Here is a 25,669-nt window from a genome sequence, read left to right on the forward strand (position 1 = left end):
CCCTATCAGTAAAAATTTTTTTGAGCACACCCCCCCAATATATGTATATTTATTTAATGTATAAAATATATACATGTACTACTATACTAATATATTATGTACATTATAAAACATACGCAAAAATAGAAATTAAAAAAGGATGAGATAAAGATGAAATAAAAAATATTTTAAAAATAGTTTATTTTATTAACGGTACAAAAAAACTTTTTTAGTGAGCAATGTGTTTGAATATGCTTCATTATTTCTGAAAATCTTGGTTTAACACTGTGATACAGCGATTTGAAGGTCTGGATTAGGATTAGGGTGCGAGAGGGCGCTCAGGACTGGGGCAGGCAGGAGGTGCAGAGCACTTACCTGGGGCAGCTCCTGTTTGGTGCAGGGGGTGTGCAGGTGGCTCTGCACAGGGCAGCACTGCTCCTATGGCCATGATTCTGGGAGCTGCCACACACACACACACACACACACAGGGCCACACGGGCTTTAGGGGCTGCAGGGCCCTGGGCTAAGAGGGCACCGGGGCCCTGGCCTGCAGCTCTAAAGCCCCTTTCGGAATGCGGCCCTGCGAGCACGGGCCAGAGGACTCAGGAGGAGCAGGGGCAGCCGCGCGGCCGGAGAGAAGTGGCGCTTTGCCCTTCAAAGCGCCGCTTCTCTCCAGCTGGCTTTGAAGGGGAAAGCGCCGCTTCTTTCCGGCCGCTGGCTGTGCGGCTGCCTCTGCTCCTTCATGGGCTGGAGGAATCAGGGCCGCATTCCGAAAGGGGCTTTAGAGCTGCAGGCCAGGGCTCCGGGGCCCCCTTGGCCCAGGGCCCTGCAGCCCCTAAAGCCCCTGTGTTCCGGGTGGCCCTGCCTGCGGGAGCGCGGGGGGGGGGCAGCTTCCCCACTCGCTTGCTCCCTCCCCTCCTCCGGCCGCCCTTTTTTCCTCCGGCAGCGCTCCTTCTTTGATCATCTTGCGCACCCCACTTTGGAGACCACTGCTCTAGATAACCCAGGAACTGGAACTGTAGAAACTACCTAACTGGTATTCCAGTGGCTGCATCTACACTAGCAAGTTAGTGTCTGTTTAAAATAGAAGTGCAACTGCAATGGTTAAAGCCCTAGTGTAGACCAGGCTAAGGCCTCCACAATGTCAAGAAAGCAAGTTTTCACAACACAGTGGTAAAGACACTGAAGTCCTGTCCACATAAGCACTTACACTTTAATTAGCACTGATGTAACTGCACCAGTGTTGAAACAGGTACTAAAATAGCTAGTACAGATGCAGCTATGAGTCCACAAGAGATCTTGCCGTGGAGCCTGCATCAATATCATTTGTTCCTATGAGTTTCTGTTATAATGGTACCCAGTAAATCTGTTATAGGAAACGCTCTCTCATGCTACAGCTTGTATAACCCAAGTTTAAATATCTTTTAAGCCGTCTGTTAATCCAGGGAGGGGGCTGGGGGAACATGTACATGAGTAACCCTTGTGTATGTACCACCACTATTCCTAGGATCGTTTTCAATGTAAAATATAATGAACCTGAAGCCACAGCACCTCTGCAGTACCTACATGGAGGTCCCCATACAGGCAACCTTCTAAACTTTTAGAAGAAAAAAAATATGCCAAATAAACTATATGCCACATTTTAATAACAGAATCTGAATATCTAAAGGGTTCTGTCTTGGGTTTCAAATTTGGAAGTAATGTTAGTTTAGAAAAACTGAAGTACAGCTTTCAGTTATTTTATTTATTTGTATTAGAAAGGGAGCTCTTAAGTACATTTCATTTTAAGAATCAAAACTATCTCAAGACTACAACAACGGAGCAACTAGTTAAGAAGAAAAACATTTTGATAGGGGAAACATTAGCCCCGTTTCAACTGAAGACAAAATATAGAACAGCAAGGGATACTAGCTTGGAGCCATATAAATCTAGAGGTTAGTACTGTTTTGGAGAATGCAATTTATTGGAGTTTACAGTGTCACCTAATGATGAGACATGCACAGCTGGTATAGGTGAAGCAGAATTGCAGTTTGTTGCTTCCACGTAGATGCATGGAAAAAGAAAGCACATTTAGCCTGACTGAGATTTTAGAGATAAAAATGCAGCTGAAACAATAGAGGGAAAGCCAACAACAAGGGGTGCTAGAATATATTACAGCTGTTAAACCTAGTGCTTTCCTGGGAGGAAAAAGAATTGCAATAAAAACAAACTGTATTTTATGGTTTCAACAATGAAACAGCATTTTGCATCTTAAAATCTCAGTTTTATTGGCCTCAGGGGGTTCTGTGTTCCTACAGATTAACATTCCCATAGGAAATTTAAAAAGTCAAAATACTAGTTCCCCTCTCATGAAGTCATTCTTTTGAGCAGGTTTCCTTAGTGGCTTTGCATGACACAACTTGTGAAACTGCCTTGCAGTTCTTCCCACTCAAGAGTTTCTTAAAAAAAAAAAAAAAAACCACACATACACACAACTTTGAATTCCAGCAAGACAAAACAGGAATTACTCCAAGCTGGGTTTCCTTCACAAGCACCACAATTGATCTTTTTGCTTAGTTCAAAGAATCAAAACAAAAACACTACCTTAGATTAATCGCCAAATGGCAGAGACATCTAAAACAATATCAAAGCCGTTCCAGCAAAGGCAAATTTTGATTCTTATTCCTGATAAGAGATTTTGTAACTGAGATGCTTTTAGTTAGAACAATATACAGTAGCTAGACTTTCAAAGCTTTGGAACCACATGACACATTTTACTTAGTTAAACCATTTGTACTGACCTCTGCCAGTAGACCAAAAACAATTAAAAGTTGTTTATCTTCTTCTTAACCACACCATAACTGGCAACAGTTTAGGTGCCACTTATGTTTTTATGGTGAGACAACACATTGCTGTAATAACAATGCCTTTCAATATAAATCAAGGGTGTTTTATAAGATGTGTTTATTAAAACTATGTTATGCTACAAAGTGGGAAGGTTGAATTAAATTTGGATTGATGTGAAAGGAATATGATCAAGTGAGGGTTCATTAATTTACAGCCATTCATTATAGGAAGCTATGCTAGGACTTGCCTCTATTTGCCAGTATTGCAATAAAATGTATATTTACCGCTATATCTCAATCTAATGTCACTTAGGGGTTATGCTGAAAGCCATGCAATCCAATTTAAGGGAGATCAGGAAATAGGTTTGCTTGCTGTCTGTATTTCACTGCAATTGCTGCTGGTTATACCCTCTCTGCCATTACCTCATAATGAATGCCACATCATATGCATGCTATGTGATGCTCAACACCAAAGGAAGGTCACCAAACAGTAGGGGAAAGGAGTGCTATAAAGAGAGGATGTTCAATCCAGGATACTGACAGCAATGACTGAACAACAGTCCTAGCAACTACTGAAACCTGGTTGGCTTACATCCAGCTATGTTTAAAAAGAGTAGAGTTGTTGCTTTTGGAGAAAGGGGCATGCATGCAGAACCTCTGCTTTTATGTCAATTTAAATTTCAGTTGAAATATAAATGGGAGCAGAATAATCATTTTAGTGCTGAATCTACTTTGTAATTTCAAGGAATACTTGAACATAACACACCCAAATTTTAACTCCTTAAGCATTCAGCCTGCTGCCAAATGCAGAACTGGAAACTTTAACTGAGGTGACAATGCCTGAAAATTGGATTCCACAGAGGTCATCTAATGGTCCAGAGTAAACATGCTGAAAGATCAAATCTAGTTTATATAAAAAGGTAGCTCCCAAAAGAACATGCTAAACAGATGATAAACTCCTCTCACTCACCAGCCACCACTAGTGCACACAAGCAGGGTTAACACTGGTGGAAATCGTACAACCAGACATGTCTTAGAGGGTTGGTTGTTTTTTTCCTACAAAACTACAGTATTTAAAAGTCCAAAGGCTTACCCAAGACTTCTCCTCACAAGGTTTAAAAGTTTCCTTTTTACTTTAATTAAAAGCAAATCTGGCTACCTAGATTTATAGAGAGTACAGTGCTCGAATAGGGCACTTTGTCTGACTGTCTCTCTCCCCATCAATGTTTTGGGGTTTGTAGTGACAAGGAATAGAGGTTGGATTTAGCCAACATGTGCTAGTTAAGCCTGACCTAAACTTAATCACTTTTCCTAGTCAAGACAAATCCTTCGTCCATCTTACAGAGAAAACAGATAAACCAAATAACCTCGGAATAAAGATCCAGAATCCATTCTGAAGCAGTGCTGGAAAACATTCATGTAGGTGCTCAAAATGCCAGTGTCCCCAACTACACAAGGAGCAAAAATTCTCCTGAATCTTTTTGTATGTTTTTAGGAGCTTTCTACTCAAACTATCGCCTCAAAGCATCTATTGTTAATGTATGAGCACTGAATAACATATACTATACTCTTACAAAAAAGGTTTTGCATACTGTAAGTGCTTATCAATTACAGTATAATTTAAGGTTTCTGAGTAGCAGCCGTGTTAGTCTGTATCAGCAAAAAGAAAAAGGACTACTTGTGGCACCTTAGAGCAGTTGACAAGAAGGTGTGAGGAGCAGGGGGGGAAAAATAAACACGGGGAAATAGTTTTACTTTGTGTAATGACCCATCCACTCCCAGTTTTTATTCAAGCCTAATATAATGGTGTCCAGTTTGCAGATTAATTCCAATTCAGCAGTCTCTCGTTGGAGTCTGTTTTTGAAGTTTTTTTATTGTAATATTGCGACTTTTAGGTCTGTAATCGAGTGACCAGGGAGACTGAAGTGTTCTCCAACTGGTTTCTGAATGTTATAATTCTTGACATCTGATTTGTGTCCATTTATTTTACATAGAAACTGTCCGGTTTGGCCAATGTACATGGCAGAGGGGCATTGCTGGCACATGATGGCATATATCACATTGGTAGATGTGCAGGTAAACGAGCCTCTGATAGTGTGGCTGATGTGATTAGGTCCTATGATGATGTCCCCTGAATAGATATGTGGACAGAATTGGCAATCGGCTTTGTTGCAAGGATAGGTTCCTGGGTTAGTGTTTTTGTTGTATGATGAGTGGTTGCTGGTGAGTACTTGTTTCAGGTTTGGGGGCTGTCTGTAAGCAAGGACTGGCCTGTCTCTCAAGATCTGTGAGAGTGATGGATCGTCCTTCAGGATAGGTTGTAGATCCTTGATGATGCGTACTACGGAGTATGTTCAAAGGAATGATTGAAGAACTGCTTTTAAAAATTTAGGAGTATCAATTTTAATTTGCAAGATTCAAATCCATTATGAGAATTTATTATCCACTATATATTTGTGCCCCATATACAGAACTTGTCAGAGGTTTAATGTCAATTCATTCCCATAACCCTTATTTCTCCCAAGGGCAACTTATTGCCAGCTAGATTTGTATTGGTTCTAAGAGGTTAAAAGACTGAAACTAGACAGCATCAAGTTGACCCAAAAGTAAGATTTTAACTGAAATATTCTGTGGAATAGTAATATTGCAGTTCAAACTCACAATCAGAATTAAATTTTTCTCTGCTGAATGTTGTCATATACCAACCTCGGCACTTACCCATACCCCTCCTTGACTCCACACAGTTTTATAGAATCCGTGAATAAAAATAAATTAGCAAAGATTACATTTTCTCATTCATTGTGTAAATTTTGTCAGATGTGGTAAAATTTAAAATGCAATAAGTAATAAGAATAAAGACTACCAAAACCATAAAAATACATAATACCACTGTAAAACCCACCCTAGCAGCATATCAGCAGGAAAATCAACTCTTGGAAAGGCTTGGCAAACAATAATTAAATAAAGTAAGTAAATCTTTCAGTGTTGAAAGATTTACATTATCAGCGCAGTCTGGAAAACTTCCTTCTCCAGTACAGCCCTAAGTACATCCTGATATTTATGCAAACAAATAACTGTCCTATTAAAAACTGATGCAGGGAGACATGCTTCTTTTAATAGCAATGAGGTTAGAGAACACATCTTGAGAACACACTTAAAAATCACTGGGAAGTGCTGCAATAACCTTTTGGGACACACACACTTCCCCTTGATCATTTCTACACTGTGGGCCAGACGCTCATCTGGGGTAACTTAGTGTAATGCCAATAACTTCAGTGGAGTTATGCTGATTTACACTAGATGACAGTCAGGTCCTATGTCTGAAATGTTCTGTGATTCAGCTAATGGTGTTCAACCTGGGTTTATTTTTATCTGGCTCAAGCCCCGTGCTAGACCACATTTTTCTGACACTTGGGTGTTATAAGCAACAGAGGGTCCTGTGGCACCTTTAAGACTAACAGAAGTATTGGAGCATAAGCTTTCGTGGGATCATCAGATCAGGATTAAACAAAGACTGTGAATGGCTATCCAACTACAGAATCAGTTTCTCCTCCCTTGGTGTTCACACCTCAACTGCTAGCAGAGCACCTCACCCTCCCTGATTGAACTAACCTCGTTATCTCCATACTGATTTATACCTGCCTCTGGAAATTTCCATTACTTGCGTCTGATGAAGTGGGCATTCACCCACGAAAACTTATGCTCCAATACTTCTGTTAGTCTTAAAGGTGCCACAGGACCCTCTGTTGCTTTTTACAGATTCAGACTAACACGGCTACCCTTCTGATACTTGGGTGTTATATTTACCCTTCTCTTCAGCCTCTCTCTCTCCTTCAGTGTCAGAGTGTCAGCCTTGGCAATCACAGGGACAATGTTGACTTTTCCATGAAGAGCTTTCATGAACTCTACATCTAAAGGCTTCAGCCTACAAGTAGGAAAAAAATACAACAAAAACAAATTAAACATAAGGGACTATTAAGCATACATATTAAGTGGCAAGTATCAGGATTATTGCACTTGTACTAAGAATACATAAGTAGCCCTTAATTCAAGGTATCTATGTAAACAATCTGTCCTGTAAATTTAAATGACTTGGAGCACTTCTCTATTGAGCTGCTCATGTAAGGGTTGAATTGTAATTAAAGTTTCCGTCTCGATAATATGAATATTACCAGCTTTTATGTTTCTGAGAATATTTATTCCTCCATATTAAATTCCTACCGGAATAGAGACAAAGCAGAAGGAGGTCATTAAACCCAAAGCCTGTTTTAATTGAGTTGGCTAACTGACAAGTTGGGAAGTAACTCCATTAATATGAAAGTTGGTCTCTAAGACAGGGAAGTTACCAAACTCCTTAAGGACAAAACACCCTAAAATATAAGTATTTATTTTCTTACCCATGCCCGAAGGGTGATATGAAGTAAAAACAGCAGTGGACTCTGTTGTCTATAATGTGGCGCCTGTTCAGACCACTCTCATCATGAAGGTATCTTTCAAACTGATTGTCAATATAATGGATGATTGTTTTGAAGCTGTGGTAGGAAGAAACAGAGGCATCTTATACAGGCTGTATGTTTATGGTTTTTAATTATTTGTGATGGCAAAGGGAGGAGCAAAGAAGGAATGTGATTAACACTTCTGAATAGAAGAATTCAGTTTCCTAATACTGTCTCTTGTGGAGCACTTTTTTGACGATGAATTAAAAAACTGTTCAGTGTGTGATACACAACAGCCTGCCCCATAACTACTTATTTCTGGAGCAACTTTAAATTCACTTCTATTGGGTGAAAAGGTTAACTGCAAGTTCAGAGAAAAACTCAATGGTGAGACAAGACAAAGACAGGAACATAGGGTGGGTTTTTTTGTTTGTTTGTTTTAAACCCGCTGACAAATGGCATAGCCAGGATATCCTCTTGATTAGCAGTTTGACAACCCTGACCTTAGAATCAGGTTTCTATAGTTACCTATAAAAATGCTGGTATTTTAGTCTGCTTCAATTCAGTCTAAATATATTTGAAAGACTTGTGCTCAAAAATCATGTGATTTATTAAGCTATTTTTGCCACCATACAGAAACCTCTTATGTTGGCAAATTCTTACTTATCTCAAGACAATTTAAAATATGCATTGGAAGGAAGTAATGGAATGTCACCTTACGTCTGATATATTAACTGATCTCACAAAGAGTGGCTATTAAAGGTGAAAAATAAAATTATGGTTTTTCTTCTAAAAAGCATGTACTACTGAGCAGATTTGTTGTTTTTGAGCACCCCAATGTGTACTAGATGCCTAACAAAAAAAAAATCTAAAGAAAGACATGTTCCTTGCTCCGAAGTGTTAACAATTTAAATAAGTTTGGTGTGACAACAACAAACAATGAAGAGAATGGAGAGAGGCAAGGGAGCCCAGAGGATACCAACATAAGATTAAGCAGATACTTTGTGTCATGGGTACATGTCAAATTTACCATTGGACATGCAAGTTGGGGGAGGGCAAAAGAGTAGGGGTTAGACAATCATTGCCTGTTGCAAATGTAGACTGTAACAGGGAGGTTTTCTTGCTTTCAGCCCTAAGGATCCTGAGCATCTGATCAGATTGAAGGCACAAGAATCTATGGTGAGCCCTTGAACACTGGCCTCTTAGCCCATTCCACCTCTTGATAGGACATTTTGCTACCACTGGCAAATCTGTTATAGCTGTGCAAGTGTTGGTATGAGGGATTCTGCAGCACTAACTTCATTCAGGTCATCCACAAGAATATCCTCAGGGCATATCCCCTTTCACTGTCTGCATTACCCCCATATAGAGCTTCAGCTCTGACTTAGGAGAAAGAGGGACAGAATGATACTGTGAAGATGGGGCTCTCCTCAAATATCATCACAACATTTTTATTCCCTTTTGCTCACAGAAGCAGAAGAGATTATCTCGGTCTACATATCTTAAATATAACAAACAAGCATAAACGATATAATTAGGGATGTAAAAGGTTAACCAGTAAGCAATAGTCTTACCCGTTAACCCCGGGCCAATTGTTTAAACGGTTAAATTTTTAAACGGTATTTACATCCCTAGATATAATTCAAAACCACAGAAAAAGTTTACTGAACTGTTGGAGAGAGACATCTAACCTTAAGTCTGAAAATATCATTATAACAACCTAAATCATGATATGAGGGACTGGAAGTAACCAGGGCCAAAACAGACTTCTCATTGAAAGCATTCTCTTTCCCCCAGCTCGGTCATGTTTTTATACACACAGAAATAGAATTAGCAGCAAGTTTTAAGCTTTTTGATTTACCAGTTAACTCTCATACACATCTGTTTACCTGGCATTTCTTGCATGTCTTATTATTTATGTTACTGTAAAACCTAGGTTACAATAGGCATTTAAGGTTTGTATTCAAATGCAAGCAGAAGAGACTCCTCCAATATACTGTGGTAAGCCTTCAAAAGTGAAACTATTGTAACCTGGAAATACATGGAAGATGTAGATGTCTCCTTTCTGGCACAATCCACGGTGAACCCATCTGTAAACTGATACCTTCTTTAGGTCAGTGATATTAGTAATAGAATTAACATGTATATTTCTAGTGTCTCTCTCATTTGTACTTCACTTGTTATATATTTTGCTGTAGAGAAAGAAAGTAAAGAGCAGAAGAAGGTCTTAAAAAATTACTTTCGTGAAACTTCAGTATTTTCTTGCTAAAACTCATTTTTAAGATCTAACATTTGTAGTACCCAGACATGTTGAAAGAGGACAATACATTTTATGTTGCTGTTCATCTTTTAAACAAAACTCCCTTTAGCTGGTGAAAGATAATGAGATTGAAGAGACATGAATATTAGAATAGAAACCAAGTACAAACAATGGGAAAACACCCCTGGTTACAAGTTTCTCTGGCAATGTAATTGGTTTACGTGCAGTTTTATAGTCCTAACTGCTGTAATTTTCCCTATAAACGTGGCATTAGTGTATGGTACCTTCTGATTTCCGGGAAACACCTGGCTTTGCACCACTATGATATCATTACTTAGAAGACAGCATATCCTGTACTATGTACTGTAACGGCAAACAACGAAAGCATTACATTAAAGAGTTCATTCGGGAAAAATGGAAAATAAACCTGAGCTGCCAAAAAACACAAATTCAGCCTCACAAAAGCCAGGAACAACAGAACTGATAACTATCAGCAAACCAGTAAGCTCTATTGAAAAGTGACCTGTCACACTGGGACAAAGATGAAACAAAAAAAATATACAGAATACCTGTATTAAACAAGTGAGTTTGGTAGCTGTCTTGTTGTCAGCAGTCCCTTTGATGACTGCCTAGTCCAAGCCAGGACTGAGGGAGACTGCATGCAGTGCAATAAGCTGCAAAGGCTGTGCTTAGTTATTTTGGGAACTAGAGCATATTTGTCTTGTCAGGATTCTGAAACTGCCATAAAGAATCCTCCGTCGCACTTCAGATTAAGGCTATATTTATAAATTACACACAAAAAACAACGTTAAAAGAGTGCTAAGGTTTCAAAGTGAAGCACTCAAAAGTTAGAAAGTGCCAGAATTAAGAGTGTCTACAACCGTCATTCACTCCCCTAGAGCATATGCATCATCACCGTTTTTTTCCAAGGGGCCTGCTGCATTGAGAGCACAGGATGGATTGTGCTCACTTAATGCGCAGCTGTTCAATAGTTTGTTTTATCCTCATTTGTGTGTGCATATATCATAAAAGTTCATATAAATTACACCAGAATGTGATCAAAGATGATCATAATGCATTTGTACAATGGAGTTAGATTAAGGTTCCACAGGTGTTAATCCTGGCACTTCCTAACTTTTGAGACCTTGACTTTCCAATCTTAATGTTCTTCCAACAGAGTTTTTTGTACGTACCGCCCAAGGTTTCTAAAATAGCAAACTAAAGAAAATACACTCCATCATATGATCACATGGGTCGGCACCAGAGTTGGAGTTTTTAGATCCACAGCACAGACCTGTGACACTTGAGCTAATGGAGTAACTGGCAGCAGTAGTAGAGTGGCGTCCTCTATGTAGACCAGTAACTAGATGAGGTTGAGATACATGCTTTGCCAGGGGACTTCACAGACATTTGACGACAGCAGCATCAGAAATCTTGGGTTCCATCCCAGGTTCTGGAGGGAAGTGATCTCTACTAGTTGCAAACCCTTATGCTCTATAACCCCCAAGCCTGACCACCTCTGTGCTGTCCTCTCCAACCTGTGCCAATCCAGTCCCAGTCTCGTCTCGTCTCCTCCAGCTCCTCAACCCAACATCATCTCCCTTCTCTTCCCCAACACACTTCATATCTGGCTCCCAGTCCAAGACCCAGTCTTCTCCCCCACTCTAGCTTACAACACCCATCTCCCTTCCCAGACCGTGACTTTTCAAAGGCTTATAACGTCTTCTAATTTGGGCAATTTTTCCCACAGAAACAGCAAAAGGCAACTCCCCTTTCTAAATTTCAAGTCCCTGCTCGAAAGCATGGAGGACACTATGGCTTCGCAACAAAAATAATTATTACAGCTTTTTTTGTTTGGTTGGTTTTTTTAGCATGGGCAAAACAATGTATTTTTTCCTAATCTGGCTCTTGGAAAGGGCTGAACCCTTTTTACTGAAACTTTCCAAAGCCTTCAACTTAAGTCATACACCTGGAACGAAAAATCTCAGCCTGAAAGGTTACAATTTGGCAAAGTTATAAGCAACTGAAAACAGGGACTTACAATAGGAAGTGTCAGGCAACCTTAAGTATAGTTGGTGCTACCAACTTTACCTACAATAGTTTATAAAGTGACAGTAGATGTCATAAGCATGAATAGTATACATCAGGGGTCGGCAACCTTTTAGAAGTGGTGTGCCAAGTCTTCATTTATTCACTCTAATTTAAGGTTTCGCGTGTCAGTAATACATTTTAACGTTTTTAGAAGGTCTCTTTCTATAAGTCTATAATATATAACTAAACTATTGTTGTATGTAAAGTAAATAAGGTTTTTAAAATGTTTAAGAAGCTTCATTTAAAATTAAATTAAAATGCAGAGCCCCCAGACCGGTGGCCAGGACCCAGGCAATGTGAGTGCCACTGAAAATCAGCTTGCATGCCGCTTTCGGCACAGGTGCCATAGTTTGCCTACCCTGGTATACATATAGATGGTTAAAAGGACTTCAGTAGAAGGTGCTACACATGGTTATAAATCAAGTTTATAAGCATCATTTGGACTAAACAAGGGGGGGTGAGAGAATCTGAACTTGTAGGTCTCTAAGAAACATCTTAATAGAATAAACAAAGGGCATTAGAACACAATCAACAGGGGGGAAAAGAGGAGATACAGACTAACACGGCTACCACTGAAACCAATCAACAGGAAGTTCTTATTGTAACACAATACACTGGCTTAACAGCTCTTAATTCCAGTGAAAGGAAGCTTAAGTCAACATTACTGACAATGACCAAGAGTGCACTGAAGTCCAGAAAAACAGTTATTCAGAAGTCTCTGTTTTGATTAGTTTAACAACATAGACTGAAGACAAGGAAGCTGAAGATACAATTGCCACCACACTTTTGACCTTTCATCCAGTGTAGTTCAAGCACATGTAAGAGACATGGTAAAAGAAGCTAATCACTCCCATTTCAGAGTAGTCTTCTTGCAAAGCATTCCACAGACAGAAAAAAATACACCAGTTTGCCAACTATATTCTTCATCATTATCTCAAATTTTGTCACATATACACCACCACAAGATTTTGAAATGTGGTGTTTGTTAATTGTAGTTATATCAGCTGTTTATCTCCTTCACAAAAGCTTGATTTTATGACTATTTATTTCCAGTGGCATAATATGCAAATATGTCATCTGCTTATTAAATTTTTTTTTTTCCCTCTGTTCAATGAGGCTTCATTACAATGAAAATGAATAGCCAAGAGAAATGAATTTTACCAGGGGTTCTTAGCCTCCAATTGTATAGGATGTATAAATAATCTAGACTTCCCAGTTGGCATGCCGCTCACCAGTGCCAGTATATTCCATTTTCTTTTAAAACCCAGCTACCACAGGGGTAGTTTTCCTTCTTTAAAAACAGCATGGAGCTATCCTTCCTTCCTTAATCAAAATGTGTAATTGGGCCCTACCAAATTCACGGCCATGAAAAACGCGTCACAGACCATGAAATCTGGTCTCCCCCCCGTGAACTCTGGTCTTGTGTGTGCTTTTACCTTATACTATTCAGATTTCATGGGGGAGACCAGCATTTCTCAAATTGGGGATCCTGACCAAAAAGGAGTTGCAGGGGGGGTCACAAGGGTATTTTAGGGGGTTGTAGTATTGCCACCCTTACTTCTGTGCTGCCTTCAGATCTGGGCAGCTAGAGAGCGGTGGCCGCTGGCTGGGAGTCCAGCTCTGAAGGCAGAACTGCCACCAGCCACAGCGCAGAAGTAAGGATGGCATGGTATGGTATTGCCACCCTTACTTCTGTACTGCTGCTTTCAATGCAAGGAGCCCTTGACCCTCCCTCTACAACCCCCCCACATTTGTCACCATTCTCCTATCCCTCCATTCCCACACTTCAGATTCTGTATTTGTCAAACATCAGAGAAACTATCTGGAAGAAAAAACAACGAGGAGTCCTTGTGGCACCTTAGAGACTAACAAATTTATTTGGGCATAAGCTTTCGTGGGCTAGAACCCACTTCATCAGATGCATGAAGTAGGTTCTAGCCCATGAAAGCTTATGCCCAAATAAATTTGTTAGTCTCTAAGGTGCCACAAGGACCTTTCGCTGTTTTTATTTGGAAGACGATTACTATGAAAAAGAACCAAGTATGAGAACTTTACGGACTATTTTTATAAATGTTTTCTTTCCAGATAAATATGGACTGGGGTAGGACGACACTCTACTGTGATCCCAAGATAACAATACATTGCTATTAAAAAAAATAATAACGAAGTGGTTGCTTCCCCTTTGCATGTCACAAAATACAGGAACAGTACACAATGTTCTCCGAAGACCACTCCCATCCACTGAATCACCAAAGTACATATGAAAAAGGAGAGAACAAAACACTAGGATTAACAAATACATATAACATCATAAGCAGAGATAGATTTAAAGATTCATCCTGGTGGCTAAAACAGACATACCAGTCCTGGCTGTTAATGGCATCGCCATATCCTGGTGTATCAACTACTGTTAAACGGAGTTTCACCCCTCGCTCCTCAATCTCTACTGTAGAAGCTTCGATTTGGACTGTTCTCTCTATTTTCTCTGTAACAAAATAATGTTTTAAACATTAGTATTTCTCTAGTCCAACCCCAGAGATGCCCATGTACCAGATTGGTTACAATACACTTTAAATAAGTTACACCTCCACCACTATGTAATGCAGAATCCTTCAGAAAAACATGTCAAATAAACTAATACAAGTGTAAGCACAATCTATGATTAACTGAAATACCCAGAATATAATGAGTGGAGAAATGTAATGATGCTGTGATGATCATTTTTTAATGTATTATTTTGTTAACTTTCAGAAGTGTGCTAGGTTCTTTACCGACAGGGAGTTCCTCGTCCTAAAGAGTTTATAATCTAGATTTTACACATGACCACTGCACAGTAACAATCAACTGGAGGAAGTGGGGATTACAGTAAGATCACGTCAGTTTAGGCATATAGAAATCTTATGGAGCTTGGGAGTATTTTTTTATACTCATTGGAGTAACAGCAGAAGTGAGTTTGTAGGAGGAAGACATCAAACCTTAACTTATGAGAACAGAGGGGCTTAACCAACAGTGATTGGGAGTGCTGTTCCATGCATCAATGGCATGGAAGAAAAATGAATGGCTGAAGTCATTGTCAGAATGGAGGAATAATGGTGGGGAGGATGTGAAAGGAAACAAGGTTGGAGGTGTGCGCTTGGACTGAATGATGTAGGGATTTAAATAAGAACACAGTCAAATTTACCTGCAGCTCCAGGAATGTAACGTTCTGGATAAAGATCAGTCAGGAATAAACTGTTAATTAAGGTGGATTTTCCCAAACCAGATTCTCCTGCAAACAAAATCATTTCAAGTAATTAAATACCTTCATCTTCCTTAGCAGCCTCCCTGTAACCCCACAAATCTATGTAGTGGAGTAAAAATAATTTGTTCAGCCAGGGTCCACCCTATCTTTTAAGATAAAAATATCAGAGGCTCGGCTAAGCAATGCTAAAGAAAACAGAAAAAACAAATCTTTGGTGCTTGCTTACATATATGAATGCATGAGAATTCTAAAAGTAATCTATTAGATTTAACAGTGCAAGCAAAAAAGTCACAACTGCAAAGATCACATATATACAAATACCCACTTTACACCACAGTACTTCCAAGTCTTGAATTAAAACAGTTGCAAAGTATTCAAACATTTTCTTTTTTACTTATGAAATCAGAAGCCATAACATTCGAGTTCACGTTTTGTAAGTTTTAAGGTTTTCTTAAGCTAGAGATGCAAATCAGAACTTTATTTTTCAAACCGCTGTAGCAAATCAATGTAGACACTACATTACGCTGATGGGAGTGGTTTGCCCATCAGCGTAGGTAATCCACCTCCCAAAGAGGTGGTAGCTAGTCGATGTAAGAATTCTTCCATCATCCTAGCACGGTTTACACCGAGGATTAGGTTGGTTTAACTACACCACTCAGGGGAGGAGATGGGATTTTTCAACCCTTGAGCCACGTAGCTAAGACAACTGAATTTTTAGTGTAGACCAGGCCCAGGTTAAGCACAACTGGCAACCATCATTAGCATCCTTGCATTCAGATTACATTTATTCTACATAGCAAAAACTAAAGCAAGGATCAGCAACCTTTGGCACGCAGTCCGCCAGGGGCCAGTTTGTTTACCTGCCGCGTCCGCAGGTTCGGCCAATCGCAGCTCCCACTGGCCGCAGTTCGCCACTCCAGGCCAATGGGGGGCCACGTGCCAAAGGTTGCCGATCCCTGAACTAAAGAAAGCAAGAGAATCTTTTAATCTTCACTTAAAAAGTTTTATAATTCTAAAAGTTTACAATCACTTTAACTTACCTGAAACACCCTAAAACTAGCATGTGGCGTTTACAAGTTCATCTTTGCTACATAAATTGTTTCAGGAAGCTAAACTGATCTGCAATGATCACGTATATTATATGCCAGTAAACATTTAACATTTAAGAAAAAGAAAACCCTAATATAAGCTGTCTACGCTACTGTTGATGTTGCTACCTAGTTTTAGATGGGCAACTCTTGTACTTGTCATCAAGAACTACAGGACATAAGTAGTTCTACAGTGATCAACAACCACAAGTAGGAGACAACTGCTGAAACTAATTTCTTGTATAATCTTTGGTCAATGCTACAGCTGTCAGCACACAGGCTGTTTAAGACGTTACATATGGTTCTTCGTGATAAAGATGCGATTTCCTTTCTCCTACTAATTTCTCAATAATATGTAATATTAAGGCAAGTATCTCAAAAAGCTTCTTAACAAAAGGAGAGTAATTTGGGTTCTATAAAAGCAATTGTAAGGTTTTTGCTTAACTAAAAGGTGAAAATACCAATATAACTCAACAAGCCAATTACTTTGCACTTAAAAGTTCCTTCTAGTTAGACAACACCAATTTCATATGGGGAAATTTAATCAGAGACATTACCCTTAACGTCACACAGTGAGTCAGCGCGGAAACAGTAGAAGAGCTAGGAATAGAATCCCCATTTCATCAGCGAGACACCACTGTGCACGCACTGTGCACGCATTTTCAGACAGGGAAACGGGTCAAAGAGCGGTTAAGTCACTACCTCTAACGTCAGACAGTGAGTTGGGGGTAGAAACACTAGAAGAGGCAGGAATAGAAACCTGAACCCTTGGCTCTGAGCCATGCTCTAACCACTAGAGAATGCTCCCTCTAAACAACTTCACAAAATAGGCAGGATTTAATTTGATAGAATACACTAGTTTGTCTTTGTTCTTCAGTACACCAAATACAATAGCTAATTCAGAACAGGTGCATACTTAGGGCTTGTCTAAATGAACAGTTAGTGCACAGCAAGCTGGGGTGTAAATCTACCCCCACACTATCTTGCCACATGTTAAGTGTCAGTGTAGACCCTGCTGACTGGTTCTAGCAGTTCCTTAGTGTGCTCTGATCTACCTGGCTTTGAAACAGGAGTAAATCAAAGCACACCAAGAAACTGTTAGTACGAGTCGGCAGGGTCCACATGGCCACTTAGTGAGTGGCAAGCTTTACTGTGAGGTAGATTTACACCTCAGCTTGTGGCAAACAAGATGTTGCTGTAGACAAGCCCCTAATGTGCAAGACAAAATATTTTAACACTCAAGCAATTAAAGAAAACCACCTACCAACCACCATTAGAGTGAATTCAAAGCCCTTCTTTACAGACTTCCTGTGGACCTGGTTGGGCAGATTAGCAAATCCCACATAGCCTGCTGAGTCAGAAAACTGGAAAGAAAAACAAAATTGAATACAAGTGAAGTAAAACAAGTAAAAATATACAAATAAACTGCACGAAGAAAGATAGAGAATCCACCAGTTACCTGGCAGCATAGCAAGACAGCCCTGGGAAAACTCATCCCAACCCTTCCTTCCCCAAGCAGTCTTTGAGAGAAGTAAAGATTCCATAGATACTGCGGAACATACTTGAGCTAAAGGCTCTTCTTGGACAACATTGACCGTACGCCCGCAAGAAAACGTTGCCATTAACACAAGACCACAATCAGCGGCGCCAATTTTCTCCGGCGCCGGTGGGTGCCCGCGCCTCCCTGCCCCAACTCCGCCCCCATTCCAACCCCATCCCTAAAGTCCCCGCCCTAACTCCGCCCCCTCCCTGACCCTATTGGATACCTTCCTCAAATCCCGGCCCCACCTCTTCCGCCAGCGCGCGGCGTTCCCCCTCCTCCCCCCTCCCTCCCTGCCCCGCGAATCAGCGTGTCGCGGCGCAAGGGCTGGGAGGGAGAAGAAGCAGGACGTGGCGGCGCACTCGCGGAGGAGGCAGAGGCGAGCTAGAGCAGGGGGGCAGGGCAGGGCCGCAGGGGGGCAGGGCAGGGCCACAGGGAGCTGCCGGTGGGTGCTCAGCACCCACTAATTTTTTTCGTGGGTGCTCTGGTCCCGGAGCACCCACGGAGTCGGCAACTATGACCACAAAAAGCAACAGATAGCCCTGTTTGTGACTGTGAATGGGCTTGCCTGCCCTCATGCACCCCCTGATGGCCAAGCATGGCTCTGCTAAAGCCTACTTCAGTATCCCCTTCACTTCAAGCCCCTTTAAAAACCCACAGTGCCCAGATATCCAAAACATTCCCTTTCTGGGATCCAGTGTACTAGGTCCCGAACAAAGTCAATCAAAATAGACCTCCAATCTATAAAATCTTCATCCCAGTTTCAGCTGGGCCCAGACCCTTCTTCCTGAGGGTCAGTCCTCCCTTTAAAGTTCATTTCTTTCACCCCAGTCCCAAACTGGGCACAGCCCTTCCTACCTGAGGGTCTGTCTTCCTGATTTCCCAGCATCTCTTGCCTGGAGTTTTTTGTTTTCTCCATAGGCCCTCCCCCTTCTGACTCAAAAGCCCCTGAAGGGCCCTTAATTCCCCACAATGCCTACAAGCATCTGCCACACCAACCAGCAGCTGTCTCACCCTGTATAAGGCTCGGGTACCTGCCCTTAAGCTCAATTTCGCAGCAGGCAATCAGCCCAAGTACATTGGACCCTGCTCCTTTTTTTTTTGCAGGAGCAATCACTGTGTGGCAATGACAGAGTTAAAGCTGACTTTTTCAGTGAGGTACGTTAAAAAGTTAATGAAAGATTTAAATCACAAGCAATCTTAACATCACTGACATTTACAAATTGAAAAGATATTAGAAATAGGTTCTCCTGATATAGGCTAAATATAGTGAATTTCAGCACCTAAGAATGCCTGTGTACGCATGCAGAGGAAAAACACTTCTGTAAATAAGTGTAGAAACACAAGCACACTCAGTAGTAATGCTCAGAGTATGAATTTATCATCACCCCACAAGATGCAACTGCGGTCACATAAGTGAACAAGTTAGTAATATAGTTGAACATAAAGTTCCAAAGTTCACAGTGCTAAACCTTTGAAACAAAAGTAAGAGATAGAAATGTACCTGAAAACGTATCTGATAGATTTGGGCCTTAAAAATGGCAGTCCACTTCACCATGTTATAAACTGACCCAATAACTATTATAGGCCTAAACAAGAATTTCAGCCACTTGAATTCTGGGCCCTCTGAGCTTATTGATAGCAACAAATTTTTATTCAAGACAGACACAGGAGTTTAACATGAAAGATAGATTTTTAATTAAATGATACACTGCGAATACTCCTGAACTAAAATCACTCATCAAAGGGCAGTTATTTTACTTGCAGACAAGCCTTTTACAACTCACCCAGATGGGAAAATCTTAAATTGTAACTTATACCCAATTAAGAATTTTGCATGAATTACAGACATCAATCCCTCTGCATAAATACAAGAATACCAGATAAAGGAAGTCTGGCTAACCTATTGAAACTATATTACTCGGGTTACATACAAGTTCATTTTTCAGTACAAGTCAAATTTAAGAAATATATTTGAGCTAATAAATTTAGTCGGAATGTTTAACTACTTCAGTGAAAACATGAGTATTTTCAAAAGTTCAACAGAATTATATACCACATTTGTATTATGCAAGCATCTCTTTACCTTTACTTTTTCACCTGACTGAGACATGTTCCGTCACTGCAAGTTTCAGAACCTAGAAAACAAGACCTCTGTTAGCAGTACTATAGATTAGATTCATCACAAGTTTAAGCACATGACCAAGAATGGATACCCATCACATATTTATTATAATATGCCAAAGGGAAATTAACATGGTTTTCCTCAACGTACAGGGAGCAGTCTAGTAATGAATTATTCTGCATTTGATTCTGTAGATTTAGTCAGTTAGTAGCTGCAAATAAGTTTACCAAGTGAAACTATTCAAATAACGGGGTTAAAGTAATCACAAAACAAAATTGTTCACTTTAAAAGTTATAAATAAGCAATTGTAAATTAAGATTTTAACACACTCATTTTTTTAAATCTAGTTAATTAGAACCCTGTATCCTTACATTACTTTTGCTTCCTTAAGTAGGGGACAGATGCATCTTACTGAATCCGAGGATGTACAGTGCCAGTGATGTAATTTTTAGTTTGTTTTGGTTCAAGAGTTTGCTAATAATGCCTTGACACTCCCATATACTTTCCCTCCTTACCCCGCCATGAATCATTTCCTCCCCTTTTTCTTCTCACAGCTGAAAAATGCCTTCCCCACCTCACAGGAGTAGTTTACATATAGCGAAATGGATTTTAGTGAACCTTCCATTACAAAATTCCCAAACTTCTCCTATGTGCTCTCAGATGAGAAGTTTCTCCAGAAAACCAAAATACCCACAGACTTTGAGGGTGACAGAAGTGACTGAAAATAGTATTCTAAATGTAAATGTCATCTCTAAACACTAACACCACACTGAACGTGAGAGAAGCCTGGCAGTTGGCTAATGCCCACTGGAAATGAAAATTCATCACAATGTTAACGCATATGTCAAAAGTATCTGCATTTCAACACCAGTTAGCTATCTGGAAGAGCTATATATTTCGGTAGCCTCACACATCTCCACATTTGAAAAATACTAGCTGTGCTATATAGACTAACGGTCCATTTTATTCAGAACAGCTACATAACACTGAAAGGAAATGGAGAAGGGGAAGGAATACTTCACAGCTTGACTTGTTGACAACACAGCTCTTGGCTGAGAAAGGGGGGAAGTGACCTATGCAGACACCTGTGCACTCAGAAAACAGATGCTTCCCTGTTGCTTAGCAGTAGCCACTCTAGACAGCAGGATGTGGCACAAGTATTAAATGCAACTGCTCAGCCAAATCCTAGTATAAAAACTTGGCCATTTAGCTCTGCAAATACAAAGTAAGTAAACTCCAAGTTAACAGTAATTGCAACTTGGAGTTTAGAGGAAAATGTATTCACAACCGGTGTAGTTTTTAGTTTGACCAGAAGTTTCAAATTCCCCGCTGGCTGCATACTAAACTATAGGCAAGGTCAACTCAGCGTCTTCCCTCCTCCGCCAACCTCCTTATTTATCCAGTTCCTTTGTCTGGCGCAGCCATTGGCTAAGAAATATTAGTCTTGTTTCTGTGACTCTTCTGAGTGTCTCTAACTAGGCATTCCCCACATTGTGATTCCCAAGTTGGTTTAAGTATGATTTTGTAGCAGTGGAGTTTGTTTTTAAGACCCAACACACAAGGAGTTGGGTTTCCAGCCAGCCAATATTATGGATCCACAAAGATGGCATAGATAAAGATTTCATTCCCTAGTCACAACTTAACCTACCGATGCAACTCACTGCTTGCCCAAGTTTTGTTTCTATATTTGGAAATAAATTTAAAATTTTAAATTAATGGAGATATCCTATCTCCTAGAACTGGAAGGGCCCTTAAAAGGTCATTGAGTCCAGCCCCCTGCCTTCACTAGCAGGACCAAGTACTGATTTTTGCCCCAGATCCTTAAGTGGCCTCAAGGATTGAACTCACAACCCTGGGTTTAGCAGGCCAATGCTCAAATCACTGAGCTATCCCTCCTCCCCGAAATGTCTGTTGTCACCTTTCCCTAGAAACTAACAACGTAATTCATAATGAAAGAGCACTAGAACACCACCACTGTTACAAGTGACATTTTAGTACTAGCCAAAATTACTAGGTTGGAAAATAGATGAGCTAAAATTATTAAGCTCCACTGCATGTGTACATCTGGCTCACAGAAACTAGCTTCTCACAGAACAAGGTTTACAATAAATAATAATCTTCTTAAAAAAAGAGAACACGGTGGCATTTTTCTTTTTCTGCCTTTCCCCAATCCTCTGAAATTTTAACTCTCTACACAGGGAGTCTGGATGTCTCCGGGGATTGGTAATAGGACAGTGAGCGTATTACCTCTTGGTTGTCAGTTCAAACCCAACCTAACTTTATAGTGACTGAAAGGCTCAGGAAGAATGACACTACAGTAGAACCTCAGAGTGATGAACTGACCAGTCAACAACACACCTCATTTGGAACCAGAAGTACACAATCAGGCAGCAGCAGAGACAAGAAATAAAGAAAATACAGTACACTGCTGTGTTAAATGTAAACTACTAAAAAAAGGGAAAGTTTTAAAAAAAGATTTGACAAGGCAAGGATACTGTTTCTGTACTTGTTTCATTTAAATTAAGATGGTTAAAAGCAGCATTTTATTTCTGCACAGTAAAGTTTCAAAGCTGTATTAAGTCAATGTTCAGTTGTAAACTTTTGAAGGAACAACCATAACGTTTTGTTCAAAGTTAGGAACAACCTCTACTACCGAGGTATTCGTAACTGAGGTTATACTGTACGTGAGTTGAGTTGGTGGTTTCAGTTCCATTCTTAGGGGCCAAACACCCATGTCTCAAAAGCTAGCTAAGTAGAAGTCTAAGCAGAGAAGTCTGGGCTGAATAGGAATGAAGACAGAACACCCTCTATCCCTTCACACTTTGAAATGATCGCTCCAAATAACGACTGACTCTGAGGTCTACTATACTCTACCTAACTGTACATTAAAAACAATCTCTGGGGCTGTTGAATAGGCAAGCCCCTTTCACCCGCACTAAAATTCCCTTAATTACTTTTTAAGTTTTAATCGGGAGATACCCATGTCAGTCACTGCAGTTCATAAACAGTACATTGTATACTTCTGAGTGAATATTCCTATAGCTTACAATTTTTGTTCCCATTTACACTGAAGACAATTCTTGTAATACACGGTAAGCACAATTTCCCAAAAGAAGTGCTGCAGTTCTGAAGCAAAGCTACCTTAGCTATTCAAATTACTGATATGTTTGTACTTTCCATTAGATCCTATTGTACGACTAACATTTGCCTTGCACCCTACTCTGATCAAAAGTTCATAATATCCAAGGCTGTGAAAGAGCAACTGCTGATCACATCTTAAGAGTTTGCTTAACAGTCTTGGTAACATTAGTATCTAGTTAGTTACTTTGTCTAGTATTTTGCTATACTAGCATATGAAAGAAGGAATAATAAAACAAGTTCTATTCCTTATCACATGTGTAATTCTTCAACAATGGTTTATCATGGTTTATATTATGCAACATAAGATGAAATTCTTCATTGCAAAAGTAGTTTCATGAACAATTTAGATTCCAGTTATAAACCAATGACTTTAATAAGTTTTGTAAAGCCAAGTGATTTAAAAGAATCCCTTAATATGCCCACAAAATAACTTTAAAGTTGTTTGCTTTTGGGTAATTTGTTTCATATGACTAACATATTAAAGGTCCCTAACATTCTATCCACATTGCCACTGAGGTATTGTCATTTAAAATACTATTTTACCATATTAAAAAAAAAAATCACTCCAGACATATTTCTAGGAAATTAACAAGGAATCTGGTGGCACCTTAAAGACTAACAGATTTATTTGGGCATAAGCTTTGGTGAGTAAAAACCTCACTTCTTCGGATGCATAGAGTGAAAGTTACAGATGCAGGCATTATGTACTGACACATGGAGAGCAGGGAGTTACTTCACAAGTGGAGAACCAGTGTTGACAGGGCCAATTCAATCAGGGTGGATGTAGTCCACTCCCAATAATTTCTAGGAAATTATTACTCTACAAAGGTTAAAGTAATTTCAGCTTTTGACCTTGTGGATCATAACATTGCCTGAATGGTATGGTCATCTAGAAATTAATTCAATCCAAAGACAATTAGCTGACCATCAATAGGCTTTCAGAAATATTATTGGTCCCTTTGCCCCATTACTGCAAAGCAAAACTAAAAAGAAGCCAGTTTAAAACTGTTTGAACATTAAGTTAATAGTAACAAAAACTAGAGAGAAGAATGGATTAGGAGGAAGTCTTTCATGTTTCTTTATAGCACCAAATCACAGTAGTACTGAAGCACTGTGTCAGAGTAGATTAGTTATAAAGACGGGACAGACTGTAATAGTAATGACTAACAAACTACTATTATCTGCATGCATTCAACTGAGTCACACAATAAAATATGACGAAAAGTTTGATCAAGTGGGAAACCATGCCATGTATAGAAACACTACAGTATGAACTTTCACCAACACTTGGTAATAAAATTAGTGAAAATAATTTTAATTCAAAGCAAACAGATCATATTATGGCAGAAGGCATACAAAGACCCACCTCAAGTGTCAGAAGACAAGTAAAGCAACAAGTACAAAATGCTTCACACAATAAAGGAAATTATAAAGATAAGTACACTCGAATTAATAAGACACATTAAGCAGTCAGTCAAACTAACTCCTGCTTTTACATTTTTTACCCTTCTAGCACAACAGAAATTTAAAACAATTGAATTTCATTTACAAGGTTTCATTTTACAAATGTAAGATGGGCTTTTGAAAGTAATTTTCTCTGTGCATAGGTATATTGAGCTATATTACATAAATAAGTGTACTTTCGCTCAGCAAGTATGCTTTCTGAACTGCATGTTCTGTACTAAGGCATATTTCCGATCTCACAGGAATCCCATCTTAAACAGTTCTCTGTGCTAGAGTCCAAGGACCAGACAAATACTAATTTCAGTTACAGCCTGTACTTGTGCAAACACAGACGACACAAGCATGTCACCCTATCATCTTCTACCATGAAAAAAACCATCCAGTGAGGCAGAGAGGAAGGAAACCAGGTCATTTCCTTTGTTCCTTTCAGGATGTAAGAAGTGAACTGTTACCAATAGGCAGTATGGGATTTTCCTAATGGTAACGAGAAAAAAAAAGCTATGGAAAATTTACAAGGAAGGCTTCTATACAGGATTATAAATAATATTTTAAACAATTCTTGAGTGACAGCAATAACCAATTTTTTATACAGATCCAGGAGACTGTGCAAGGATTCTGCTTGTCTGAAATCAATACTTAAAATTATATGCGGTCCCGTTGGTAATTTAAGAAGGAACCACAGGAGAAGTGAAAACTGTGGTAGGGGTGTGTATGCTGGATTTGGGCTTATCAGCACTATGTGATCACATATGCTCCCAATCTTCAAGAGTGTGGACCACCAGTAAGCCAACAAGAACATTTGAACTAAATACCGCAGAATGATTTCTCTGTTATCATAATGGCCTGTGACAAATGAAGTCCAATCCAGCTTCTCAAGCGTGTCATAAGGAAGACTAACATAAAACTGTTTAGAACACTTCTTCCATACCAAGAAATATGGGAGTTTGGTGGAGAAGAGGATTACATTCTTCTCCAGACATACTCTTAAGATGGGTAGGGTGGGGGAGTATCAAAGTACAGAGAATTTTTAATTCTAGGCCAATCCTAGTAGGGGAAGGCAATAGCTGCCTCCATAGCAAAAGGCCGGCTATGCTGCTGATTTATTCAGAACGGAAATAGCAGTCACTGATTGAACGTGTAAAATAACATTTTTCATGGCTCAGAGTAATGCAGAAGTGCATTGACTTCCTTCTCTCTAGAAACTAAGCAAGTCACTTCTATCAACCTAGAATGCAGGGATTTAACCGTTGTTTCCAAAAACAAACCTACTACTGCTACAGCATGGGCAGGCAGGCCAAGTCAAGAAAAATCAACAGTTTAATACCTTGTATTCAGTGTTATCAACCTTTTTGATATAATTTTATGGCTTCTATTATTTAACAGAGGAAATGCAATGTCCTTAATTTACTTTCTCATTTATAAAAAAGGCTTATGTGTACACACACACACACACACACACACACACACACACACACATTT

General features: G+C 39.6%; 1 protein-coding gene across 1 annotated transcript in view; it reads right to left on the reverse strand.

Annotated features, from left to right (window-relative positions):
- The window catches only part of LOC117887912 (septin-2), a 61,388-nt gene that overhangs the window by 32,805 nt on the left and 2,914 nt on the right, over positions 1–25,669 (reverse strand). The window contains exons 2-7 of the mRNA XM_034790693.1: positions 19,547–19,598; positions 17,185–17,284; positions 14,773–14,859; positions 13,953–14,076; positions 7,202–7,336; positions 6,612–6,729 (exon numbers count right to left, since the gene is read on the reverse strand). Coding sequence (XP_034646584.1) covers positions 6,612–6,729; positions 7,202–7,336; positions 13,953–14,076; positions 14,773–14,859; positions 17,185–17,284; positions 19,547–19,573 — 591 coding nt within the window. The 5' untranslated portion in view covers positions 19,574–19,598. The remainder of the gene's footprint in view (positions 1–6,611; positions 6,730–7,201; positions 7,337–13,952; positions 14,077–14,772; positions 14,860–17,184; positions 17,285–19,546; positions 19,599–25,669) is intronic.

This window comes from Trachemys scripta, chromosome 15, assembly GCF_013100865.1.
Source record: "Trachemys scripta elegans isolate TJP31775 chromosome 15, CAS_Tse_1.0, whole genome shotgun sequence".
Classification (NCBI taxonomy): domain Eukaryota; kingdom Metazoa; phylum Chordata; order Testudines; family Emydidae; genus Trachemys; species Trachemys scripta.